Source organism: Phasianus colchicus, chromosome Z (genome assembly GCF_987193195.1).
Source record: "Phasianus colchicus chromosome Z, bPhaCol1.hap1.1, whole genome shotgun sequence".
Taxonomy (NCBI): domain Eukaryota; kingdom Metazoa; phylum Chordata; class Aves; order Galliformes; family Phasianidae; genus Phasianus; species Phasianus colchicus.
The window spans coordinates 23,767,520-23,786,912 of NC_143476.1; the positions used below are offsets into that span (position 1 = coordinate 23,767,520).

Here is a 19,393-nt window from a genome sequence, read left to right on the forward strand (position 1 = left end):
GAGACATCTGTCTGAGTATGCTAAACTAAATGGATCTGTCCTGTTATCCTGCAATATAATAGCCAACTCTGAAAGCTGCTTCCTCAAACTCATGCACACAGGTAAAAAGTTATGAGTACTTTCCAAAAACAAGCAAAATTATGTATTTGAATAGATTTGAAACCAGTATTTTTTTTTTTTTTAAGTGGGCTAGAAACTGAACTGGCAAAGCAAAAAGTTAAGAACACCTTCAGACCAATATAAGAGCATTCTCACTTCTGAGAATCATTTACTAAACACAATTTTATTGATTATGTTTACCCAAGTGAACTTCAGTGACAAAACAAGATGGGATGACCTGAACTCACAGAGGTCTGGTGTGCACATGTCATACACCCACAACAATACCTTTGGGTATTTTAAACACCTTCTGACCTCCATCCTTAGAGAGAAAGTTTCAAGGTTAGTTAAAGCTTTAGCAACTAGATTTACATTTATATTGTCAAAAATTGAATCTCCAACCACTTGTTAGCCTCAAAAATGCCTGCAACTTCTGAGAGAAGTTTTCAAAAGGATGTAGTGATGGCAGCGCTTTGTCCCAGGGAATGTAGAGAGACCCTCACCTGTGCATTTTCTGTTCTAATAATGCAGAAGGATTCCATTTAAATGCACCAAAGCAATGAAATTCTGAATTTACTGAGAAACATGGACAAGCCAACACCAAAGATGTACCCTTCTGGCAGCCAACACACCCACAGCTCTCAAGAGAAAAACACTTCTGCACCAGTGACAAGTTTCATTTGCTACAGGTGATCTTGTATCTCCTCCAACTGAATTACTTAGGAAGATTTTTGTTGCCTCTTGGAGCAGCATGGTTGTGTTCCTTCAGCGGATGTACTCCAGGTGATCTTCCAGTCCTGTGAACATGTAGGTGTGGGAATCATAGTTTCCAAATGTGGAGGAGCAAGGGAAAAACCCTCACTTGTTCAGCCTTTAATTATCTTTCACAATGTGAGGCAAAAATGAATATTATATGGAATTATAATAATGCAACTTCCTGATGGCCAACAGGAGAGACAAAATGTGCATGCTGTAGAGGATGGTAGTGGGTGGGCAGAGCTCTAAGTTCTGCCATGTTTGAGCTGGTCCTGAAGGAAGGCCACAGAGTAGAGGTTTTGGGTATCCCATCTAAAAGTTGTTCACACTTTTTTTCTAATGCACATGCTATATAATTGCCAGTTCTGACACATGTAGAAAGCTATCTATAAGGACTTCATGGTTTTTACTTGGTAATGTAGTTAAACTGAATACTGACTTGCTACTGTGCACTGAGAAATGAGCACTATGTTGCTACTACACTCTAATTTCATTTATTAAGTAGTATTTTAACTGACACATCTGCTCGTAAAACATAATGGTTGTGCCAGAACTACTATCCCCAAGTATAACTAATAATCCTGGCTCATGCTGCATTATAACCAAACTACTAGTAAAATACTTATAACTGATTTATGCATCCCCAATTCACTTTTGGATTCAGTTTTCCACCGAGCCCTTCTCCAGTCTCCACCAAGGCTGTAACAGTCAGAGCCACATGAAGGAAGCAGTAACCAATGCCTGCTGCTAACATCACCTTCTCTTGCTCTTGCACTGCTTCCCATCCTGAAGAACAGAAACCAGTCTCAAAGGCACCACCATCCCATGTCACAGGGCTTGCTGTATGTTACTGCGGGAGCATTTTCTACAAAGTGCTATTCAGCCACATCTGTAACGCAGGGGTGAAGATGAGAACTGAACCCATCACAGACACCACCAGGAATAACCACAGGAAGATCCGATCCAGGACTTGAGCTACAAATTTCCAGTCTTGGACAACCTGGGAAGGAGAGAGGAAAAGCAAATAGAAACAGCAAGGAGGCCAGTACATTGTTGGTATTACTAAATATATTTCAACTCCAAAAAATCTGCTTTTAAAAATCAGAAGATTGCAGCGTGTCATAGACTGAAACCAACATGGGTCAGCTTTTCAGGAGCCACACCTGCCAGTTTCTCAAAACACCAGAGCATTTTCATGGTATAAGCACGTGATAATCAGACTTCTTTCAGGCTGTGCAAAAGCTTTTAGCTAAGTGCATAGGTAAAAACTTACAGGCTGAAGCCTGAGGATGTCTTTGTAATGATTTAGGTTTCTTTTAACATAACTGCATTTCCCTTGGAGGACTAGGAGCTGGCTCTAGCAAAGCACTCTGACGCAGATGTTACTTGCAGTACAAGTGGTCCCACAAGCTTGTGTTTGCTTAAGTGCTCTGCTGGCTCATGCTGCATGCATTTAGGAGGGAGGCTCTGCACTGTGTGTACTGGCACAACCCTGAATAAATGGAAGCACTGTTTATAAAGCAGATTCAGGGAACTTTTATTTTTTTTTAGTAACTCAAGCCTCAAAGAGAAGACTTCAGTCACGGACAGTACATGCTCACATACTGCACATTTGGTTTACTGTTCGTCACACTGTGACATCATCAATAAAATTGAAACAAAGCCCTGGCCTTTGCTAGGAGCGTGCTAAGAAAACTTCTTCTCTTTCCATACGCTGCTGGTTACCTTGCTTGGCTATCCTACCTTTATGTCAGGTGCACTGTTTATGGACACATTACTTAATTAACTTCTAAAATTTGCAATGTTAATAGCCAGGTGAATTGCTGGGCGGAGAAAGATGGAAGAGAAGACTGTCCGAAATGAACTTCTGTTAGTGCAAGCCACAAAGGCCTCAGCTCAAAACAGGGCACCTACACTACATGGAATAGCTGGGAGGCCAAGACTGAGTCCTAGTAATTGCCATAAAACTTGCCTAGAACAGTTGTGAAAGACACACTTTCAGAGCATGTGGCAACTCAGGTTTTCTAGATTTGCTTCTGTCCCCATCTTAACCAAGACCAGATTATTCAAATACTCCCAAGACAGAAATTTCTCCAGGACAACCAGCCATGGCCCCCTCCATATGGGAAGAGCAGAGAGTCCCATAACACAACACTGTTCTTGAAGTCACATACTTTCCCACACCCAGCAGGGAAAGCTCCCAGAACATGCGCAAGAGGAATGCAAGAGGAAGAAGCAGTCAGAAGAGTATGCAGAAAAGGAAAAACTTGGAAGTTGCTGCTGTCTAGGAGACTGTGATGTCTCTTTGCCCTCCCTTCACCTACCTGCCTGATGAAGTGCTCCTTTTTAACATGCCTGGAAATGTACCGAATGGAATCAGCTGCCTTTTCCAAAAAGACAATCACGATCTTCTCTCCATCTTTTGCTTGCTTGTGTTTCTGCTTTCCTGGGAGTTTTGATTTCAAGGTGGTTTCCTTTTCCTCAGTGTCTGAGAAGGAATAACGGTCTACATGTCCCTTCATGCAGAGCAGCCGAGGCAGCTTCTGAAGGAAGAGTCTTTTAACCCAGGGAGCCATAGGATGGTAGGTTGCTGAGGAGCGGTGGTGGACGTTGATAACAAAGACAGTCACAATGATAGAGAGGGTCACAAAAATCATGATGAACAGTAAATACTCACCAATCAGAGGGATTACTTTGGAAGAAGAAGGGATTATTTCCTCAATCACTAAAAGGAAAACAGTGAGGGAGACTAGAACTGAAGTGGACAATGAGAGCTTTTCTCCTTCATCTGAGGGCAGGTAAAACACCAGGACAGTTAGAAAAGACAATCCTAGACAGGGAATTATTAAGAAAAGAGTGTAGAACAGTGGAAGGCGTCTCAGCACAAAGAAGTAAGTGACAAATGGGTAAGAGTACAGCCCATCCTTCCTGTTGCCTTTCATACCTTTGGCATTTAAGATCTCCCACTCCCCATTATCAAAGAAGTCTTTCCTGTCTACATTTTCATCCACTAGAATCAAGTCCACCATACTGCCATCATATGTCCATGATCCAAATTTCATGGAGCAGTTCTGCCTGTCGAAGGGGAAGAAGGTTACATCCATCGTGCAGGAGCTCTTGTAGCTGGCTGGTGGCGTCCAGGTCACCACTCCATTGTATTTCACTATGGCTTTGGTCATCAGGGACCCTTCAAAACGTCCATCAGCACTGTGCGTCAGACAGAAAGAAACAGTACCAAGATCAGAGTGCCCCAGAGGTACCCCATCACAGCCCCATGCAAGGAAAGCAAACATTCACACTGCCTACATAAGCAGCTTTCTAAGAGTGTACTCAAGCTCTCTGATAGCTGGCGTGTCTCATCCATGCTACAGCCTAAGCCTGTAGTAAGAAACATGCTACTCACTTTTCAAACAGAACAATGTCAGGAAGCCACAGGGACTCAGAAGGGACACGGATAGCGGTGATCCCACCATATTCCTCTGGATTCCAGGAGAGCTTGTGGTCCATCCATTCCTGCAAAGAGTCAACAGAGTCCTCTGCCTGCTCAGCTCCCAGCAGCCTCATTCCTTCCCCCACCGTCTGCCTTGTGGTTCTGTATTGTACAGCACTGAGGTCAGATCTTGACATATGATGAAGCAGCTGCAGGAAGGATGTCATGCAGGCATGGCTGGGAGACATTAATCCCCACAAGCACTGCCCCTTCAGCCAGAGGTGAGCCTCATAAAAAGGCCTATCCAGGCAGCCTCAAAGCAGGCACTAGTGGAGAGTACTGTCTGTTTTCCTATAGATATTTCACAGTACTGGATGGGAGACAAAGATGACTTGAGCTACTTTATAATTCAGTAATGGTAATAATGTCAGTGCGTAAGATCTTTTATAGAAGTGTCTACATTGAAACAGCTATCTCTACATGCTTAATTACACTGTCCCTGTTGTTTCATGAGAAAGATCAGCATGCTATTACAGGAAAATTAATATGATCATGTTGCAAAGAATTTGGTTACAATTTTATTTTTACGTTTAAAAAAATGCAAAAAGCAAGAAAAGTCCTGGCCATTTTCATCACATTGAACATTTGCTACCTGGAGAGAGCCTAGCAAAGTGGCACCAACAACCCAGAAATTGAGGCGCAGTGAAAAAGCATCTCTCTGTTCTCTTTCATGATATGGTTTTTTAGCTGCTCACAAGAATGGCAGCAAGTGGAAACAGGATCTACAGATTGTGGCTAATATCATGAAGAAAATAATGAAGCACTTTCCATTAATCTCCGACACTAGGAACTCCTCAGGGATCAGCTTTCTTAGATCAATTTCCTTTGTAAGCTAAGGACAAACCTAGAAGCAATTTTCTTTGCTTCTTCTTCTGTCATATAGCCTGCTCCTACTGCTTCAGTTCCACCTGCCTTTCACAACCATACCCACTTGTTATTTCAGACCTTTACAGCAACCCAGAGCCTCAGCAGAGACCCAGGTGAGATGAGAGTGCCTTCCTCCTCCAGGATCAAAGGAGCAATAGGGCCCAAGTTCATGCATGGGTGCAAGGTTGGTAGAGCTCTTTAAAGCCTGGCAGAAGGCCTGGGTTTCTGTCTACCTGCAGCAGTCCTCCCTCCCCCATGCCCTGCATTGATTTCTCTCCAAGCTAAAGTGCTCTTTCATGTCTGCAAGGCAAATAGTTGTGTGTCTCCTTACTAGAGCAGAAGAATTTGAAGATGAACAGTTTAAAATGGGAATCTCCCCATGGGCTATGCTGACTTGAACTGTAGCAGCAGATGCAAAGGGCCTTTTCTTCTCCGCATCTTGCCTTTCCAGATTCCCCACTATTCTCCCATTCCACCAGCTCTGCCAAACTCCTGCCTCTGGGCTCAGGTTGTTAAGCCAGTGAAGCCAAGTCAAGAAACATTGGGTCCAGGCTTAGCAATTAATTCTACAACTTGCCCAACAACAGATAAATCTCAGCAACTACTGAAACTCCTTTGCACCTTCCACATTTGCTAGGAAGCCCACTGTCAGTTCCCAGCATCTTTAGAACTTGGATTTGAGAGGAAAAAGAAAGAAAAATAAAAGAAGAAAATCCTTTGATCTGACTTTGCTCATATAAGAAAAGCCAAGTTCATGCATAGGAATGATATCTCAGACTCCCCCTTCACCTCACACACTCAAGATGACTATCAGCCTTCCCTGATCTCCCCAGCTCCTGCAGAGTAAGGAGCTCTGAGTCTTTGGAAGGGTTTTGATATTCTTCATTTTTCTTTAACCGAAAGAAAAAGATATTTTAATGCTGCTTAGTTTTAGGCATCTTTTCTCAGCTGTTGTTCTTGCAATTTCTAACAGTATTCTAAGTATTGAATTGCATGTGAAACCAGCTCACACTAAGTCTATGGGAATGTGTGACTCCTAGAATGGAACACCAGGGCCAGACCATGGGTATTTAGTGCCATAATTCTGGGGATATCAGCATATGTGAAAACCAATGACCATGTCTTACTTATTTTTTGCTTTGCACTTCATTAGGTCCTTGACAGCCTATCTGAAGGTCCTTAGAATGCTCAGAAGGAATGCTAGGAAGAACAGCTCAGAAATCTGTGAGAACACCTCAGTGTTCAGTTATCCTAGGGAGCTGCCCTGGCTAAAATCTGAGCTCGGTTTCCAAACACCTGCAGAGGAATGGCATGTCTACAGTGCAACTTCCTGGTTAAGTCTTTCTTTTATCCATGCTTTAAAAATGGTTTCTTTCTTCTCCTCCTCATACCTGAGAAGATGGTGACATTGCTCTAGCCCTGCAACATGCTCAGAGGAACCTTCAGCAGAACTGATTTCCTACAGCATGAATGGTGACACAGGCTCCAAATCAGGTCAGTGTTGTGAACAAAAAGGTGCCCCATGCGAATGTCTGACCAGATCTGCCCCAAATGCATTAATACATCTATGGAGATGTCACACAGCAGAGGGATGAAGGCTATCCCAGGGCACTGGAGTCTTTTTGTCCTGGATAGAGGAAACAGCCAAGGGAGAGGCCATCTTACTGCATAGTACCCATACAGCATCCAGGATGCCACACCATCCCAGAGCTCAATCACTGCAGGGCTGCAGACATCAAACTAAGGACACAAACTGAGCTGCACTTCTCCTCCACCAGCCCAGAAACCTGGGAACTACTCCTTACAGCATCATTCTGTGCCAGCCTTGGGTTTTGTGTTCTCTCCCTAAGATCATCTGACACATCTATAGATGCTCACATGGCTGAGAGACTTAAAATAATTGTCACAAGGTCAATAAACTGATGCAATGTAATCTAAACCAAATACAGTGTTCTTCAGGAATGAAGGAGATCTAACAGTTCAGCTTGCACTTTTCCTTCTCTTGTGTAAATTACTTCCAGAAGCAGGATAGAGAGTTATGACTAATTTGCAGGAATCCAACAGATTTTAATTTGAGGGGTTTAACATGCTGACCCTTTTTTTCTCTTTACTTGTGTTGAAGAAGAAAACTGTCTTAGCTTGGGCAAGGGACACAGTGCTCAGATGACCTCTAAGTCTGAGATAGGATAGTCCCTCAGCACACAGGCAGCATCCCAGAACAACTGTCACGGTTCCAGGAGATGTTGCTTCCCCAGAATACAGCTGGCTTGGGCTCATAGCTGGGATGCAGTCCAGAAAGAGGCTACCTTGCATCCTGAAAGCTCACTGTCTGCCTCTACTCCCCTTCAGGCACTGGCTGAAGGGAGAGGAGAGCTTCAGGCGGGGCTATGTGGCACTGAGTTTGTCATAGATGGTGATGGACAGAGTGGCAGGCTGCAGCGGCCCCTCATGCAAGGTACTCAGCAGCGTTGCAGTGGATGGGAAGGTCTGAGGCCATCTGATTTACCTGCTTCAGCCACACGTTGGTCGTCATCAGCTGGTTCTTCTCATCCTAGGGCAACACAAGGTAGAGAGGCCTGCAATACCAGGACAGCCAGAGGAAACAACCCCTACATACAATCCAGCAAGACCCATCTTAGCGCCCATGGGGTCAGGTGCTGAGGCACAAGGAGGTAACAGGTCGAGGACAGAAAGCGGGGCGGCTCACATCCCCATGCTGCCCAACCTGACTTGAGTCTGGGCAGGGAGAAGACAAAGCTTATAAAGAAAGCACAAAAGGAGAACTTGTCTTACGCAGCAACAGGAGCACTGCTGCCATCCGGCACCCTCTGGCCCTCCCACCCTGTGCAAACCCCACCATGCACTGCACGGATGGAGGGGAAAGGGATGGTGAGCTCATGCGTAAGTTGTCTGGTTCACCCCAGGCCCCCGCTGTGTGGCTGAGTCACTTGCTGGTTTTGGCCTGGATAGACCTTGCCTGGAGCAAGCAATACCCAGCCCTGTACCCTGCTATCTTGCAAATGCAGGCCCAGGGACAGCCTCTGATGTGACAAGGCTTTAATGACAGGAGCTGCAGACAAGAGGGGGCCTTCAGGTTTATTGGGAGACGAAGGAGCCCTAGGGCAGCTGGAGGTCCCACCCTGGAACTACACCAGGTGGTGCTTTGTTGCTTGACCAGTGGATGTTGTGTCAGGAGGCCAAGGCCAGCAGCACAACTAACATCACAGCAAGGCATAGGGGTCTCCATAGGAGAAGCAATGCTTTATTGAGCCTGACACAGCGCTTACCACATCTACAAGCTGTGATATCTTTAACCCAAAGAGGACTTTGATGGTGTCGTTGGAATTTTCCACAGGGCGGACCCATTTCTGATAGCCTTGAAATAAGTGTCTCAGGAGCGCGTCCTCATTCTCCACAACTGAACCAAGGGCAGCCACATCTGGAAGAGAGAAGGGCATGCAGGAGGTATGGGATGGCACAGCCCAAGGAGATCATCCTGGCTAATGACACCCCAGGTTCTCCAGATACTTGTGGGATACTGTGGAGAGATGGTTGTTGCTGTGGGGCTATTCCTGACTGATAGATAGAAAGAGCAGCAATAAACTGCGGACATTTCAGGTCCATGGATTTTCACTTGCTCTTCTTCTGGAGCCAGGCTCTTTTCAGTGGTGCCAGTGACAGGACATAAAGCAATGGGGACAAACATGAACACAGCATGATCCTGCTGTGCTATGCAGGTGATGGACTGCCACAGGCTGTTCACAGAGGTGATGGAGTCTCCTTAGAGAACTCCAAAACTTGTCTGGATATGTGCCTGGGCACCTGCTATGCACATTCCTGCTGAATCAGAGTTGGGCCAGATGGACCCAGAGGTCCCTGCCAATCCTACTCATGCTGTGATTCTGTTTATATGACCTTTTTGGAATAGAAACTTCCCACCCAAGCATATGGATATGGATTGCATGATTTTCTTGCTGCAGGGCCTGTAAACCAGATGAGAGTAACCCCTACACAGCTCTTGGAAGTGAACCCTTTTCCTGAGTTTAGCAAAAAGATAGGTGCAAATTACAGGGAGAAAAAAAAAATAATAATAATTAAGGATTTCTCCCTGACAGGGAGAGGAAAGGCTACAGCACCAGGGGAGAAAAAACTGAAAGGTGCTCAGCTGGCAGCAGGAGGAACTGGGCAATGCATTCAGTGCTGGGTTTGCACCTGCAAGGCCTGGGACTCCCCTAGCACTGCCCTGTACCATAGAAGGGGAGGGCAGCTCAGAACTGATACCTCACACCTCTCCTCAATGCCAGTCCCACTGACACTCTGCCTCTTCCTTGGCATGCATGCTGTACCAAAAGGTGAGCACATGTCACCTTGCTTCAGAGTCCCCAGAGGGGAAAAAGGATCTGGTACTGCATCTTTGTGCCAGGACAGCTACACTGCCAGCCGCAGTTCTGCCCTGCTGCCGCCTCACTTCCACCACACATGCCTTGCCAGCCCCACTGTGCACAGGGAGTCTACCCCCTTTGCCAGCCAAGAGTACAGTGGGTTCAGCCCCTTCCAAGCAGCTGAGGAGGGGCAGCCCTGCAGCATCAAGACCAGCATCCCCACTGGAGTGATAGCTAGAGGTAAACGCTCCTGGGTGGTGTTGTGGAGAAGAGCAGAAAGAACAAGACTGGAGCTCTTGTAAGGCTCAGTACATGCAGGGGGACAGTTTAAAAGTACAAGTTTTTAATGAGAAGGAAAATGTACCTGGGGGAAAATAGCCTAGGAGCTCTTTTGATCACCTGTGATGATTAAGTTAGATAAAGCTTCAGAGAAAACATTGAACAAAGCAATGCTGCCTTTGGAAAAACTGAGACATGGGCAGTAGGCTAGATTTCCTGAGTTTATCACACAGAATAGAGAGAAGGCAAAACTTCTGGAGCTCCGTATTAGGTTGTCACAAAGACGAGTAACTGAGAACCATTTGCCCCCATGCTTCTCCCCCTACGCCAGAAGCTCCCTGCCTTGCTGCAGTTCGTGCTGGTGGCAGCTCGTCAGGAACTGGGAGGGCTGATCAGGGGCTCAGCCACACAAACATGCACCCCCTGCAAAAGGCTGGCAGGGCACCTCATCAGCTCATCTGAGGCATCTCACTGTGCTCCCTATGATGGAGGTCTGTCCGCAACAGCAGTGAGAGCAAAGCCTTGGTTCTTTGCTTAACTCCAAACTGTGACCCCCCTCATGCACCGTAAATCTTAAAGCTCTATTGCCACTGAGGTTGCAATGCAAAGTCAGCAGCTGATACAGCGCTGCCTTGCTGGTTTGGCAATGCTAGATGAGGACCAGAAGAAGCTGTATCTGCCTCATCCCAGCAAAGAGCAGCTAACTCTATGTCAGAAAAAAATCTGGAACATCTGTAGCTCGGTTTGGAAGAAGCAGAAATTGCTCTTACCTGAATGGCTCCAACACAGCGCACAGAGCATCAGAAACAGCATGGGCATGGCTGTAGCTTTTCCTTTAAATATAGTCCTTTCTTTTCATAGGCAAATTGATCTCATCCTAGTAGGGGGCTAAAACAATCTGGTTAAAACCTAAGGCAGACAGATGAGCCTGAAAGGCAAGCAGGCACCTTTTGAGCCTCATCTTGCATCATTATGACGCTCCGTAAAGCACACTTCATTGATTTTCCATCAGCTGTCACATCCCGTAAGCCTAAAGCAGGGCTCTGGGTCCTAAGCTCTGGCTGATGTGCTTGGGGTGGAATTCGGGTGGCACAGCCACCGCTGTCTGGGATTCAATGTGAGGCAAAGTGTTTAAGGGGGAGAAATGCATTTTGTGATACTGCCAATTACTGTTGGGAAAAAAACAACAAAACCAGAACCAAACCAGGCTGCAAATCAGCCCCCAAAACACACCAAATGCCTGACAGATTGTTTGTTCCAGCTGTATCTGTAGGTCTGACAAATCAGGTGGCCTCCCTTGAGAGCTAACTTAGTTTATTCATTTTTCATAGTATAATGGCTATTTTGAAAGAAAAAAAAAGGGGGGGATGGGACAAAACATTATAGGTGGTAAGACAGGCCATTTCTGACTCATCACACACACACATAGAGCAGCACAAAAGTGCTCACAAGGAGCACTGGCCAGCACAACTGTGGGTGCACACTGCTGCTGGCCCCATGTGTGGCAACAGCAGCAATGCCCTGAGCTGAGCTTCCTTTAGAGCATGCCGTAAATCTCTGGATTCATCTCCTGCATTCCTACTCATTTCAACATCTCTGCCTGCCTTTTTGTTTTTTTCCCCAGGAAATTTTTGAGTTCAAGGGAGAGCAGTGCAAAATTACTTCAGTTTGCATCCAGACCTAAAACACTTTCTGCTCCAATGGATGCTTTCTATCTCTGTGCTGGCACAGCTTTCCTATATGCTCTCCACAAACAAAAAGGTTCCTATTTGCATATCCTTAGAGATTGTCCTCATGCTCTAATGCACATTCATAACCAAGAGGAGTTTCCTTGCTTTGCTGCCTTTTGTATGGAAAGTGTGCTGTTCTAGCAAGGTACAGATTTTGGTGCTGTCTCAGTCTGTGTTTAATTCATATTTGCCTCATCTGGGGCCCGTATAGAGGACTGATAACTGGCATTGTAACCTCACCATGTTATTCAGCTTCCTCTGGTGAAAAAGAAGCTGTGTCAACATAGTTCAAAATCATGTTGCTGCTATGGAATGGGCTGCCCAGAGAAATTGTGGATGCCCTACCCCTGGAGGTATTCAGGGCCAGGCTGGATGAGGCCCTGGGCAGTCTCAGTTGGTAGGTGGCCGCCCTGCCCATGGTATGAGGTTGAGGCTGGGTGGGCTTTGAGGTCCCTTCCAACCCAAGCCATTCTAGTATTCCAGGATTCTATGATACCAGAAACTTTATTTTTGTGTCTTACCTCCTGATTCCTGCTGCCGTGGGCTTCCCTTATCTGTTGCTCCTGGGCAGATCCTACAGTAAATTGGTGGGTTTGCTTTTCTATCTTCAAACCACACAAAGGAAATCTGCAGGCCCTCTATTAGTGCAGTGGACCTGCCATGTTCACCTTGCAGGGCTGACCTTAGTCACAGGATGAGACTGCATATGGCACTTCTCTGTTAGACTCTGCTGTACTGCAGGATGGAGAGATGCAGCCCAAGAAGCCCACTGCTTGGAGGTAATGCGGATAACCTACCATCTGGCTTTTTAGACACTACATGAAGGCTGTTGGAGGGAAAAACCGTGTGTTTGCTTTACCATTGCCTCCACCCACTGACTGGGTTGAGCAAGAGACAGTCTGATCTCTGATCTCTCTCCTGTCTGATCTCTGGCTGCCAAAGTTGTCTGACAACCAGAGGCGGGCACTGGGAAATAATCTGCTGCATTTTCTCGTGTTTGCTTGGTGATGGTGCCTCCTGCTTACAAGCTTTTATCCAGCTGTCCTCTCCAACACTTTGTGGAAGGGAAGGAATGTGTGAATGCTCCATCCCTGAGATGATGAAATTCCTTAAGCATCGGGGTGAAACTTGAACCTTCTCAACGGTTCACCTTTACTCTCCCACAGGTGTCCGGGACCCTGACCCTAACACTGGGTACGACTGAAGACCCCAACACCGCGAAGCGGGAGCCGACAGCGGGCGGCAGAGCAACGCAGATGTCCGCACTGCCTGGCACGCAGCCCAGCATCGCTACCCTTTCCCGCAGCGTCCCAACACGACAGCCGTTTGCACCGCTTCCTCCCCCCGCCCCAGGACGCGACTCTTCCCCTCCGGCCCCTCTCCCCGCCCGCTCCGCACTTTGCTCCCTCCGTTCCGCGCCGCTCCAGCTCCGCTCCCAGGCGGGACGCGGCAGCGCAGCACGCGGGCACGGCTGCTGCACGGCGTTTATTGGGCCTGCTGCGAGAGAGCAGTGCGGTGGCTTGAAAGCTGACTCCTAGCGCGATGGGCTTGTAGCTGCGGCGTTGCATAAGGGTGCCCCAGGCTAAGTAACGAGCTCTGAAAGCATGCACGAATCTTGCGCTTCTGCTTGGACTGGCTTGTGACAGCAATTGAAGCTTGTCTTGAGAGATGTGACCACAGCAGGCAGCAGCAGGAGGCCTGTGTGAAGAGCTGATGGCAGCCCGGAGTGGGTGCTGCCAGAGCTGCACCAGGATTGGAGCTTCAGCCGTGGCCAGGCTTTGCGAGCACAGGATGAAAAGAGATATTTCAGTGCTAGATCTTCTTGGTGCTTTCCTACCACGCTGCACTCGCACCTGCCTCCCTTCCCACTTCCACCACGCTGATGCAGATGGAGATGTAAGCAGGTTGAGAGCCCCTGAGTCCTCTGACAGCATACAGCCCACGCAGCTGCCTCATAGCCATTTCCCTCTGAGAGCACTCCACAGTTCCATTGGGACTGGACACATGGAGGGAGATGGGGCACCGCTGGGATGCTGGCAGGTTTCTCACCACTGTGTGCACTTCAACCTTCCTGATGGATGGGGCTTCACTCTTAGCATCAGATGCTTTTTTCCTCTTTTTCATTTCTAACTGTGCAGTGAGGCTTTGTTTGGGGTATGGCACCTTGTCTTTGGGCTTCGAAGTCCATTTCAGCACTCCGGTGATACTGCAAGTGTCTGAAATTTGAAAATTTTCACAAAAGTTTTGTTTGAGTTGACAACTGTAAGCTAGGACCAGGTTCTGCTCTGATTTTTTCTCAGCTGGTCTTTCCATTTTATCGAGCTCTTCTGTGCTTTGGTGCTCTTTCCCTGCAGCCTGAATTTTGTCTGCAGCATTCTGGAGTTGCTGTTCAGATGTCACAGCTGGGAGAATCTCAAAGGCAAATAAATTGTCTTCATGGTTCACAGCTTTGATGGGTGTGAGATAAACCTCTAGACTGTGCACAGCTGCCCCAGGAATAACATCAGAGCTCGGACTGTGTCTGTCCCTGCAACAACCTGCTGGACTCTCAATTTTGATGGTAGCAGCTGGAATATGGGAGATTTTCTCACACCACATGTTGCACTCCAGGGTGCCAGGCATTCCAAGCACTGACACAGTTCCCTGTTCTTCTTTCTTCTTTCCATCCAGGGCAAACTTTTTATCTCTTAAGCAATTGTAAAACCCTAGGGGCAACAGCTGCCGCGTCCTATGGCTTCGATAAGCTGCCTGAATCTTGACAGCAGCTTTGTTCATTTCATCCAGCTCCCTTCGAACTTGGTAGCCTCTCCATGCTGCCTGAATCTTGACAGAGGCTTTGCTTATTTCATCCAGCTCCCTTCGAACTTGGTAGCCTCTCCATGCTGCCTGAATCTTGGCAGAGGCTTTGTTCATGTCATCCAGCTCCCTTCGAACTTGGTAGCCTCTCCATGCTGCCTGAATGATGGTAGCTGATTGAACTCGATTTTGGAGCTGTTGCTGTGCTTTTCTTTGCTGTATCTGATGCAGCAGACTGGGAGGTTCCCTTGAAGACAGCAAAACGAAACCAAGTGCTTCACCAGAAGGTAGAAAGCCCTGGTGGAGATGAATATGGATTGGTCCAATAGCTCTGTACCTGCCTGTGGTTGAGGGTATTTGTTCATGATGATCTCCAGAGTTAAGAGACATGCCTGCTTTGTAGATCTGCACAGGTGATTCACAAGGAGATTCCTTCTTAGCTTTAGAAATGTTTCTCAATGAAGTCAGACAGTAATTCTCCAGCTGTCTAAAAGATGAAGCTGCAATGTTTGCTATAAATTCTTGGAGGCTTGTGTTCTTTTGTCTCTTGCTTTATTTTGTTACTGGATGTTGTGTTGGAGCTTGTGGCTTTTTGTTTTCCTGATCTTTCAATAAAAACAAATGTAATTGTTGCACATTTTCCTCTCCTGCTGCATGCCTCTTACTGGCTTCTTGGACTATATTATTTTCATAGTCTACAAATTTCCCATCATGTGTATTTTCAGCATGTGTATCAGGACTTATGTTTCTGTGAAGAAAACAAAAAGTTGAATATTCTGTACTGAAGTCTGCAAGCACACAATAGCTTAATCAGATTGTGGTTCGTGAACACAAGCCTTCAGTCTTAAGTTTTTGTACACTGTGATTTGTTCTACCATCCAGAGCTTCAATAAAACATTTTCATTTTTCTAAAGCTACTATTTTCAAAGACTAAGCAGCAGCAGCACCTGAAGTCTCAGCCACATTCAGCCTCACAAAACTCAGGGGCTGAATTTTGTATATCACAGAGCAGCAGGACAGGTACCTGTGCCTTCACCTTTATCTTTCAGAAACAGAGTGGAAAGGACAAGAGAAATAAATACAAAGAACAAGCAAGTGTTGAATCCCTGCTTGAATGCAAAGGTGTTGGCTCTCTAGTTGATTCAGATTATTCTGACCATTTCCCTTCATGTTGAGAGCTCTGCAGAAGCTTTCCATGCCAACCACTTATCATCAGCACGCCCTGTGAATACAGTACAATCACCTTACCTGGGCACTGTATTTCTGAAATTTTACATGCCTGGCTTTCTAGGTGACCAGTGAATGAGAATATACCTGCTTCTAAAGTGCTGAAAGGGAAAAGAAGCCTGCCACACCTAGAAACACTCAGATTCCAAACAGTAACCAGTGGCCAGGTCCACTTAAGCTGGGAGCCACTAGAAATGACAAGAAACTTCAGGCCAGGATCCAGGCTATTTAGTTGTCTTCTGAGCAAGAGTTGCCTGGTGTTTGAAGTCATCTTCTTCATGATATCTGATGCTCGCTGTTCTTGATTAGTAAGATGGAGTTCTGGGCCCTGGGCTGATAATAGCCTAGAGTCATCTTTTGCAGAATGTGGCACAACAAAATTCTCCTTCATGCTGAAGTTCTACTCGTTTACAGTCAAGAATTTTGAAAAGTGGGAATTTCCGCATAAGAATCAGGACACTCTGTTGGAAGGGGCTAGCTCCTATGAAGTGCATGCATTTTTCTTTGAATCATTCCTGGTTAAAATGCAGAACCTTCTCTGATAGCATCAAATAAATTGACCAGGCTTCATTTCTGTTACAGTGTTATACCTTTGCCAGGACCATAAATCCAGCTTCTCCACGGGAAACTGTGTGGCAGGAATTTGTGAGTGTTTCTTTATTTAATACCTTCTCCTAACTCGCTTCTTTCATTTCACAGCAGAGATCAGTTCAGCCCATTGCTATTCTGAAGCCTATCTCATGGTTTGAGTTGATATGGGAACATTCTTGCTTGCCCTGATGAGTCAGTATGATTTGGGTTAATGTCAAATTTATAAAGAATAAGGTGCATTCCACCCAGGGACCCCTTAAGATTAAACGGAAATGTTCACAGGTAGGAAACAAAGGGATAGGATATGCAGAGCTATCGTTAAGAGCATCTGTTTGAGATTCCATTTTAGCTGATTCATTATCAGGTTCCCAACTTAGAAGGATAAATGCAGATCCAGAACCAATTTTTCATTCGCAATAACATCCAGAATTTTCTATCTCTAATAACTTATCACAGAAACTCCCTGTTCAAAAGGGACTATGCTCACAACATTCAGCCTAGACTACTGCAAGGTGTTTGTTCAATACATTAAAGTATTTCCCAGCTGTGTTCATGAGTACATAAAAGCAAAACCCAGTTAAAGTCCCAAGTAGCACAGGACAGATTTTCAGTGATTTATTTTTTCAATTGCCTTTGATTTTCATAAGAGGTGTCCGATAGTATTGAGTATGGAAGAAATAAGTGGACAAGCAATGCGTTGGTAGCCTGTGTCTACAGCAGCTGTTCTGAGCAAAATGATTAGCAATATGATTAGCCTGGAAGTATGCTAACATTCTGCTATATTTAGCCAAAAAAAGGTGAATATGAGCACCAAATGACTACAGCTGCACCTTACTACAAAGAGTTGCTTTTAAAGTACTTAAAAACAAGAGTTGTTTCCCAGAGCAGCCTTACCAGCGTGTCTGTGACTATCCAGGGGAGTTAACCTCATTAACGATATGATATCTAATGCCTGGCTCTGCCCAGCACAACAAAAGCTGTAGGGAGCAACCACAGGCACAGGGCACAGGCCTGTGTGCTCTCGTGGGAGGAGGCCGCTGCTGGGCCACGCCAAGTGCTCCACACGCTGCTGGGACGGCCGTGCTAGGAACAGGGCCAGCTTTTGAGGGAAGGGCACCAGGCAGGGGACAGGTCCTGGCTGGCGTGACAAGTGCCAGCCTACAGTTTGCATGGCTCCTTGGAGGGTCTGCGGAACAAATGCCACCATGCTAAGCTCTGCCAGGGCCCCAGAATGCCTTTTCACTACCTCAGCCCTAAGTAAACAAACCAAGCTGCTATCAGCACTGTCTGACAGCACTTATCACCCACGCTGGTCCTCGCTGGGGCAACTCCTTATGCTAACTGTCAGTGTGGCACGCCTGACTGAGGCCACCATCAGCACAGAAACACAGACTGCAGGAGCTCTCCACAGGAGCACTTCAGATTTCAATTCCACTGTGGGCAGTGAGGTTGACCACTTGGCTGCAAATGCTGCCAGAAAGAGGTAAACAGTCCTTAGCGCTGTAGGGGCTGTTACCTTACCTCGATCTCTCTGCAGCAGGTCCTCACACCATGGTAGAACCGATCCCCTTGTGAGATCATGAGCAAACACTCATTGTGTCACAGCTGGCTTCAGAGCTTAATAGCAGGGAATGATGTGGCTGTGCCTTTTTCAGACAGCGATGCTGCCTGGTACTCCCACTTCGACATGGGCTGATGAGAAAAGCCATGGTGGGATGTCCAATGACACTGATGGGAAGAACCACAAAGGGGTTTCCAATGTGACACATACAAAAAATCCCAGACCCATGGGATATTCGTAGTCAGACTTTTGTCATTTCTCCATTGATTTCTTCTTGAAGAAAGCCATGCACCTGAACATACTGCCCGGAAGGCTCTCAGCTCCTTTGAGGACCAGGGGATGCACCTGAGCTCACTGCTCCTCCTGCCCATGACAGATGTTTTTGTTTGCAGATCTGGCAGTCACACATGGGAGTGAGCCAAAGTAGAATAAAAGTAAACCAAAATCAACTGAAAAGAAGGAGAGTAAAATCCACTGGAATAATAATTAATCTTCCTCATGACTTGGGCCAAACATTCATTTACCCAAAGCAGTTCTCAGCTGAGACGTTTTCACATCCTGCACATTATGCAGAATGCAATAGTATCAGTTAACAGCATGTAGTGAGAGGCTGCTGTCTCACATCCTAAAAATCCTGTAGCTCTCCACAGCTGTAACAGAGCAGTCACACGTCTTGTTTCTATGTTCAGGAGCAAAAAAGAAGGGAAAAGCAGATGTAATAGACACAGATGCTTAAGTTCTGACAGTATTAATAGAACAGACCAAACAAATCTTGGTAGGAGAGGATAGCAATCTGGCAGAGGAATAAGGTAAGGCAGACAAGAAAAAAACAGTTGAAGGGAGTTGACATCTAGGACAAGAGATAATGGCCTTACGTTGTGCCAGGGAGGGTTCAGGTTGGGTATTAGGAAAAACTCAAAAAGTGTGGTGAGGCATTGGCACAGGCTGCACAGAGGGTATTCAAGAGCTGTGCAGATGTGGCACTGAGGGATGTGGTTGGTGGGCAACATCGGTAGAGGATAGACAATTGGACTAGATGATCTTAGAGGTCATTTTCAACCTCAGTGATTCTATGATTCTATGACTTGTGATTATGAAAAGTTCCTAACTTTTTAGTAGGGAAATCCTTTTAATGGAGAGGTCTCTCAGTAGTGAGATTCTTTGGTGGGCAGAGAAGTCTTACTTCTACAGACATACCACAGAGATGATGACTTGAATAGGCAACGTATTCACAAGACTTTGTGGAGACTGTGCTGTGAAAAAGAAGCAAGACCACTGCCATCTACTGCATGTAGAAGCCTCTGACTCAGGAAAATGTGTCAATGGAGGCTAGTTTTGTTTTGATGCAGGAATCTACTTTGTCATACAGAACTGAGAACAGCACAGAAAGCACCATTCATAGGCAGCAGTTTAATTATACATTGTATATCAGAGTTGTTGATCTGGCATACCATTAATCAAAGAATTTAAGTAACAACAAGCTCACTAGACAGGCCAGGAGGTAAATGTCAGTACTGATCGACATTTAATGTTGACACTGCAAGATTTATTATGAGGTATCATAAGCTTCCCTGGATATTTGTGTTTAAAAATATTCCTTATATATACATACTTA

General features: G+C 46.0%; 2 protein-coding genes across 2 annotated transcripts; both read right to left on the bottom strand.

The window, feature by feature from the left end:
* Positions 1-317: 317 nt before the first annotated feature.
* CHRNB3 (cholinergic receptor nicotinic beta 3 subunit) lies at positions 318-12,741 on the bottom strand. Its single transcript, XM_031609372.2, has 6 exons — positions 10,644-12,741; positions 8,500-8,651; positions 7,719-7,763; positions 4,259-4,368; positions 3,180-4,062; positions 318-1,855 (listed from the first exon to the last, which is right to left on the bottom strand). The coding sequence occupies exons 1-6, from the start codon at positions 10,690-10,692 to the stop codon at positions 1,721-1,723; spliced, it is 1,374 nt and encodes a 457-aa protein (XP_031465232.2). The 5' UTR covers positions 10,693-12,741; the 3' UTR covers positions 318-1,720.
* Positions 12,742-13,401: 660 nt separating this feature from the next.
* LOC149912743 (uncharacterized) lies at positions 13,402-17,823 on the bottom strand. The gene is made up of 2 exons (XM_090130856.1): positions 17,739-17,823; positions 13,402-15,147 (listed from the first exon to the last, which is right to left on the bottom strand). The coding sequence occupies exon 2, from the start codon at positions 14,787-14,789 to the stop codon at positions 13,437-13,439; it is 1,353 nt and encodes a 450-aa protein (XP_089986982.1). The 5' UTR covers positions 14,790-15,147; positions 17,739-17,823; the 3' UTR covers positions 13,402-13,436.
* Positions 17,824-19,393: the final 1,570 nt, after the last annotated feature.

Coding starts and splice junctions, on each gene's coding strand:
- CHRNB3 (XM_031609372.2), bottom strand. CDS start 10,692: ATGCCCATGCTGTTTCTGATGCTCTGTGCGCTGTGTTGGAGCCATTCA. Junction 7,764..8,499: donor TATCACAGCTTGTAGATGTG/GTAAGCGCTGTG, acceptor GTGTTGCCCTAG/GATGAGAAGAACCAGCTGAT. Junction 4,063..4,258: donor GACATTGTTCTGTTTGAAAA/GTGAGTAGCATG, acceptor TCTGACGCACAG/TGCTGATGGACGTTTTGAAG.
- LOC149912743 (XM_090130856.1), bottom strand. CDS start 14,789: ATGTCTCTTAACTCTGGAGATCATCATGAACAAATACCCTCAACCACA.